The sequence below is a fragment of the Etheostoma cragini genome, chromosome 22 (genome assembly GCF_013103735.1).
Source record: "Etheostoma cragini isolate CJK2018 chromosome 22, CSU_Ecrag_1.0, whole genome shotgun sequence".
In the NCBI taxonomy this organism is placed as follows: Eukaryota; Metazoa; Chordata; class Actinopteri; order Perciformes; family Percidae; genus Etheostoma; species Etheostoma cragini.
The window spans coordinates 17,065,574-17,073,068 of record NC_048428.1 but is presented as its reverse complement, the minus strand read 5'-3'; the positions used below and the strand labels follow the sequence as shown (position 1 = coordinate 17,073,068).

At 42.1% G+C, this 7,495-nt stretch overlaps 1 protein-coding gene across 1 annotated transcript in view; it reads left to right on the top strand.

Moving 5' to 3' along the window:
- LOC117938271 (dnaJ homolog subfamily C member 13-like) overlaps positions 1–7,495 on the top strand; it is a 31,697-nt gene that overhangs the window by 7,402 nt on the left and 16,800 nt on the right. Inside the window, exons 3-13 of the mRNA XM_034862794.1 lie at positions 1,727–1,802; positions 2,070–2,219; positions 3,218–3,259; positions 3,355–3,555; positions 3,655–3,861; positions 4,395–4,490; positions 4,744–4,835; positions 5,050–5,216; positions 6,067–6,146; positions 6,244–6,413; positions 7,283–7,382. Coding sequence (XP_034718685.1) covers positions 1,727–1,802; positions 2,070–2,219; positions 3,218–3,259; positions 3,355–3,555; positions 3,655–3,861; positions 4,395–4,490; positions 4,744–4,835; positions 5,050–5,216; positions 6,067–6,146; positions 6,244–6,413; positions 7,283–7,382 — 1,381 coding nt within the window. The remainder of the gene's footprint in view (positions 1–1,726; positions 1,803–2,069; positions 2,220–3,217; positions 3,260–3,354; positions 3,556–3,654; positions 3,862–4,394; positions 4,491–4,743; positions 4,836–5,049; positions 5,217–6,066; positions 6,147–6,243; positions 6,414–7,282; positions 7,383–7,495) is intronic.

Here is a 7,495-nt window from a genome sequence, read left to right as displayed (position 1 = left end):
GGCTGCTTAGAAATTAAGTGTTAACGAGCAGTTGGACAGGTGTACCTAATAAAGTGGCCGGTGAGTGTATATATATAAACAAACAAACAAACACACACTTGCATGTAAATGTCACTCAGCGTAACAAGCAGAAAAATTGGCAAAATTAAATTTTGGACTTCCTGTGTGAGAAAGTCCTACTCTCGGCACACTTCCGATGAAAAGTTGTTTCATAATCAAAGAGTGACTCCATGACAAACTGTTAACATACGGTAAATTGGGACCTTTCATTTTAAAGTCACTGAGAGGTCTAATGTGGTAAATACATACAAAGAGTAGCAATTTCTCGCAGTAATCGTAATATTAAGAAATCAAAGCTGCATTGCTTGAAGGAGCACTATGAGTTCCTGCATGGTCACTTCTGTAGACGTTCCAAGTAAATTCAACAAGCTCGCCCCTCCCCCATGTTTTCATAACTGTCATGACTAAGAGCCGATTTACAGTCTATGCGTCAAAGTGTGCGTGCGCCAATGTGACATCAAGATGACTTCGAACTCGCTGCCGCCAGGATGTTGAGTGCGCGTCCAGAGGGCACCACTCAAATTTTTTTTTCAGTGCTGCACGGAAACAGGAAGCCTGAACGAGGACTCATAGTGACTGAAAGTCTCTCTTGTAAACTTTCTGGGTTAAGATGGTTTCTTTTATTGGCTTGATCAACAAAGTAGGTAATTGAATCAAATCGACGCATTCGATGGCAATGCTGCTGCCAGTTCTGCCGTTGTTTACCTGTTTCTTTTTCTTCTAGTCCGTAGAAATGACGGTGTCGTGACCGCTACGCAGGAGCATAAACAGTCAACAGAGGTGCTCTCATGACGTTACATTTGCTCAGGCCAGCTAGGCTGTGGCTACTGTAAAATGCCACTAACTGACTGTCACTAACCTCCACCCCCTCCCCCAACCATATTGTCGGGGATTGGCTGGAGTATTTTATTTTGGTGCCCATATTGTGCCCCTAGTGTCTGATGTTAACAACCCCTGTGTTGTCTCCCAAGACCGGGCTTTTTCACAGTGTATTCAGGGAGCCGGCAGCATATCAAGGAGAGATTCCTACGATTTGAGACAAAAATGAAATTGCGTTGAAACCATGCAATAACTCATAGTCCACCTTTTAAGCCTGGTATTCCATGTCGATACTGAGTGGTGAGAATTAAGGCTGCATGGTAATGACTTTCAATGCAGCTAACTGTCTCGCTATCACAGTTTTGAAAGTGGCAGTTAATAATATTTTCTCATCTTTTTACCCTATGTGTGCCTTACCTCAACCATTACCTCATAAAATGTCTGGAAACTGACATAGTAAACCTCTATGAGGGTGATATTGTCACTTAAACAAGCCCCAGTGCTGTCACCTATCCTTGACTCACTAGCTTACGGAGGGCTACAAATGGACCCTTTTCCTCACACTCCATCCTGCTTACGTAATGGAGCTTTATTTACGTAATGAGATATATTTTGCCCATTGGGAATTTTGAGATCCCAATTTATTAGGGCTAACTGGATCGGTTAGCTTTGCTTCAGCTAGCCCCCACATGCTTGAAGGACTGCCACACATTGAGCCTTCTTCCTCATAATCACTGCTAATGTTATGCAACTGCCTGTGACTGCCCGTGCTGTTGTAGTGTTGCTGTCATGGGCGGTTGGTGATGGGTAGGCTGTGTTACTGACTCATCCTATCTCTGTGTTCCAGGTACAAGCGAGTCTTCTCAGTGGGGACGTATGGCATTACCACTTACAACCCTGCCACGCTAGAAGTAACAAATCAGGTCAGTGTGTATGCAACCTGTCGCAGAGGAACTCTGTCATTCTGAGCCTTTTCTCCTCTGTAGCTATCAGGGACTTACAATCGCTCGTGGAATGTGCTGTTCTTAGTTCTTTGGTGTATAACGTGTTATACCATTTATTAAATGTGTGTGTACACTGCTTATAAAAGCAAAAAAAATAATTTAAAGTACCATAACATCTTTTTTTGTTAATGTTCAAACTGCTTGTGTGTGACTATAAATCTATGTTGTGTTGCTGTATGGTATCAGTGGCCTTATGGGGACATCTGTGGTATCGGTCCTGTTGGAAAAGGTCAGGGAACAGAGTTCAACCTTACATTCCGCAAAGGCAGCGGCAAGAAGTCTGAAACACTCAAGTTCTCAACAGAGCACCGGACAGAGCTACTAACAGAAGCACTGGTGAGGACAAACACTCATCAATTCACCTAATCATTCACAATGACCAAACAGACCTCATGCACATATTTATTTAAAAGCTCTCAGAAGTGGTGTTTGATGTGGCTGATTCCCACTTATTAGTTGTGTCATAGCTGCACATTTTTGCTGTGTTGTTGAAGCACAGTCACTTAATATTCAATGCACTGTTTGGCAATGCAGTGCTTGCAAATCACAGACCATTTGACTCACTGTAGGTGTTTATCAGAAACATGAATCGGCAGATAGTTTGTTACTGTGAAGAAATTAACTCATTATGCGGATGTGTTCTAATGACGAGGAGGTATTTCTCCATAGAACTAATTATATAGTCTTATAAGGCCGCAATCAGACTGCCTGTGTCAGCTGTCCTACAGTTTGGCAAAAAGCAAGCCTTGCCATTCATTTTAAATGGAGGTAGTGTGTTTAGGCTGCTGTAGGAGGGATAACACAGCAGGCCTGCGGCCAAAAGTAACCCTACATCATGCTGCAGTGGCCAATAATGTAACCAACGAACGGTATGTGAGCTATGGTAGGAGGCGTTGTGAGAAACCCGTACAGCAAACAGGAAACATCACGTCTTTATTGTTGCCACAAGAAAGTTTTAAACCACCACGAGCGTAATAAACAAACCACAAGCACTGAACTGCCCGAGAGTCTTTCTATCTCTCTCTCCTGTGAAATGAAGCTGCCTTTCAGTGCTGTCGGAAACGTTGAAATCTAAAAACAATCTGACGGAAAACAGTGATTGTGAAATATAAAGTCCATTTGTGCATTGTTGGGGGAGTTAAAGAACACAACAGGGCCACACGTAAATGGGCCAATTCATTGACCTAGCCCCCGCCACATCACCCATCGCTTTTTTTTGTGTGAATGCTCCGTAATTCTTCCTAGTGCAAGTGTTACACAGGGATGATTAAACAGCTAGCGGTGTATGTTGGCACTGACTGAAAATATAATTTCCTTACGTTTCTTATTCACAGAGATTCAGAACAGAATTTTCAGAGGGAAAAATAACTGGCAGGGTAAGTACTGAGATATGTAAATAAATATTTCCATTTAAGTATATGTTTCTAACTGTGGTGACATCAAAGTGAATGTCTGTGCTGAACCCTTACAGCGTTACAACTGCTACAAGCACCACTGGAGTGACGCACGGAAGCCAGTGAGTTTAGAGGTGACGCCGGGCGGCATCGACCAGATCGACCCGCAAACCAACCGGGTGGTGTGTTCGTACGACTATCGTAATGTAGAGGGCTTTGTCGAGGTCGCTGATTACCAGGGAGGATTCTGCATCCTTTACGGGGGCTTCAGCAGGCTGGTATGCTGCGTGAGCGTGTGTGTGTGTGTGTGTGTGTGTGTGTGTGTGCGTGTATGTGTGTTTTATGTTGTCTTAACATTTCCTATGCCTCTTCCTCAGCATCTGTTTGCCTCGGAGCACCGGGATGACATCATCCGCTGTGCCATTGAGCATGCTGGGAACTTTATCGGTATCATGCTACGGCTGAGGAAGGAGACGTTGACCTTTGAGGATTTTGTGACTGACAGGTTGGGGAAGTACAGCTCAGACGACAGCATCACTTCACTGGCTGAGTTTGTGGTCCAGAAGATCACCCCTCGACACCCGGTTAGAACACTCTGCCTGTCCTTTCCGTACTCTTTGGTAGGGATTCTTAAGGTCCAGGGACCCACCAGGACTCCCTTAGTAGATTGTTACTACTTTGGTCTACTTGAAGAAGCTGCAGCAGTTTAATTTGCTTGTTTGAGATGAGACCCTATTTTTGAACACTCAGACAACTTAATTAAATGTTATTAGCACACCCCAAATATTCTTAAAATCATCTAAACTTAAGTATTAAATGTGTTGGTAGAGTTTGAGCTTTGCACCATACTCTGGAGCGAATTAGTAAAGCAATGCTTTACTGCTAATATAATATGCATGTGTCGTATGGTTATGAACTGATTCTTTGTGATACTCACTATTTTGATGAATTAGATGGTAATTACTGACTTGACGTCACATTTGCAGTCATTAGCAATGCAATCTAAAGGTATACACTTTGTCATTGCCTACTTCTGCTCTCAAGTTTTATTTATTATTTCTTTCAACATGTTCTATCATTTGTGTAAGCATTATGACTTATCTTTGTCTTTCCCTAGGAGCCTGTTAAGCGTATACTAGCCCTGACAGAGACTTGTCTAGTCGAGAGAGACCCAGCTTCGTACAACATAGTCACCATCAAACCCTTCGGAGAGGTATGCACTTTGACGCCAAGTCCTAAAAATTTCAGTCTGAAACATTCACACTCAAAACCATTTTGTTCTGTCTAGTGTTACTCCTGTGAAGTTAAATGTTAATCAAACTGCCTGTATTTGTTAAATTATGTATGAAATGCACTACTGCAAGTTAATAGCTTGGATGAAAGTCTGTTTTATTTGAGTAAACTTTTCCTTCCCCGTCCCTCCTTCTTTTTTGCTCACTCTTGTCCTCTGTCTCATCTCCCTTCAGGTATTTGCTCTCATCTGTGACGTAGACAACCCTCAGGTGTTTACAGTCGAATTCATCAGAGGTCAGATCCGAAAGTTTTCCTCCACAGAAAGGTACACAGACATACGTGTCTTTATATATGCAATGACACTACGGGCCCTGTGGGTTTCTTACATTTAGTTCTGTACTGTTGATTTCATTTACATAATGAGTAATTTGCTTGTGTGCATGTGTCTGCTGCATAGCCTGTGTGCTCACTGTTCGTCCTCCATAACACCGATCATTTATAATGCATTCACCTGAGTCTATTTGTATTTGCGTCTGTAGAGACTCCCTGTTAGCCAGCCTACTTGATGGAGTCCGTGCATCAGGCAACAGGGATGTGTGCGTCAAGATGGCCCCCACGCAGCGAGGGCAAAGATGGGGCCTACTGAGCATGCCCGTGGATGAGGAGGTGGAGAGTTTGCATCTTAAATTCCTGGCAGCACCTCCTAGTGAGTCCAAGGCCTTTATCTCATTAAATTTACAAACTTCTGATTTCTTTATATCATTTGTTAAAATTGGTTTATATTTATATTTTCATTTGAATGGTTTTGAAAGTAGTATCCATTTTAATACTCTTTCTTAGCCTCACTAGCAGCATGGCTCTAGGATTATAAGGTCACTCGGTTGGTCCAGAATAAAATATATCAACAGCTATGTATGGGAGTGACATTACATTTGCTACAAACATGCATGGTCCCCAGAGGATGAAGCCTCATTTGTACTTTGGTTGTAGTGCTAATTAGCAAATGATAGCATGCTAACATGATTAATGTAATACCTGCTGCTGCTACCCGCGAACTCTTGTTAGCATTGTACATGTGAGAATGTTAACCTGATAATCTAAGCAAATCAAAGCACCAGTGTGCCTAGCCCAAGTTTGTATCACAGTTACATTTGAGTCACAGAGCTAAAAATAAATATAACGACCTTTGAAAAACCCAGAAGATTGTCTAACAACTGTTCTAAAGTTATTTCCTCAATCTACAAAAGACTCTTTTCCATCTGGGTAAATAAATATTCTATGTGTTTGTTTCTTTAGTTTTTGTAAAACACAAGCAACATATTAATGCGTTATTTTAAGCAGGAGAGCTGGAGTAGCTTCCCTCCCATTAGCAGCAGAGCTTTCAGCATCCTGCCCACCCTAGCCAGATAAGATAGTTTGGCCTCATATTTATAAAATTGGATGCTTAGTTCTGCGACGGTCGTACATGAGGCCCAAACTGCGGCTACATTGTTTTAGTCTCTTTGAGGCGGTCTATTCTTTTGTTTAATTGTTTCATCCCTCCTCCCTTTTCTCAGATGGAAACTTTGCAGATGCAGTGTACAGATTCAATGCCAACATATCCTACAGTGGAGTGCTGCATGCAGTAACCCAAGATGTGAGTGTGTTCACCGAGTCTGATTGTCTGTCCATAGGTCTTAGATGGATGCACACTAGTTTCCCCATCTTAATTATTCTCTCTCTTTTCTCTCCAGGGTCTTTTCTCTGAGAACAAAGAGAAGCTGATCAACAACGCCATCCTGGCTCTTTTATCTCAAGAGGCCGAGCTGCCGGCTCTTAACACTGAGCTGGAGAGCCATTTCCAGGCCATTCGACGCTTGGTGGCCTCCAAGGCTGGCTTCCAGGCTTTCACCCAGCTGCCTAAGTAAGAATGCAGCAGTTTTCCCAATGTACTTTCCTGCTTTTATTTCTATAAAGTGTACTTTTTGTCGAGCTGCTGTTAACAGGCATGCTCTGTCATTCCAAGGTCTGGTCAAGTGTCTGGAGTCACAGATGCAACGTAAATATGAATCCATACATCTCAGTCTGCCCTTTTGCCTGTCTCTGTTTCTAATCCTTCTGCCTCTTTCCCAAATCTTTCTTAGCTGTCTGTCGATCAGCCTTCTCCTCTTTTATCTTTGTTCTGCTTTCATCTCAGGCTTTTAGACAGACAGTTCAGAAGCGAGGTTATGTCACGTCACAGTGTTCAGTCGAGCTGTCTGCCTCGATTTGTCTTGACCCTCCTCTCTCTCGACATCTCATACTCCATCTCTCTACCAGTATCTGCTTTGCTCATTCTATCCTTTAAATATCCGTACATCGCAATATTGAAGAACCCTGTAGTCTTTCTGGGTCACTGAGATGTATGAGAGGAACTGTATTTACTGCTTATTATTTGTTGCTGTAAAGCAATGAGAATTGGTTTTCCTGAAAAATTCATTGCTAGAGTAGCTTGGTGTTTCCCCTCAACCCCAAGATCGCTATAAATACATAATTTTAAATTTTTTTGCTTTAAGGAAAGCCTTGTTAATAGTGTTACCCTTAGTAGTTCAGTAGATGTGACACTTTATGAGAAATCCAAACAACAAGTCACTTCTGAAGCAATGAATTCTTTGTGTATCCAACCCCAGACCTCTTTTAAACAATACAATATGTGTATGCTTTTATATTCTGATGTTTATGTTCTTCAACATTTTTAAAGCACGGTCGTTTCTGGTGGTGCTAAATCTGTAAATGCATGTTTTTGTGTTCTAGGTTCAGGGAGAAGTTGGGAGTAAAAACGGTTAAAGCTTTAAAAAGGAACAACAACAGTGTGACACATGCTGCTGTAGACATGCTCTGTGCTCTTATGTGTGTAAGTGTCACCCAAACATCTAGACATCAACTAAATGCATACATATACAGTGGGTACGGAAAGTATTCAGACCCCTTTAAATTTTTCACTCTTTGTTTCATTGCAGCCATTTT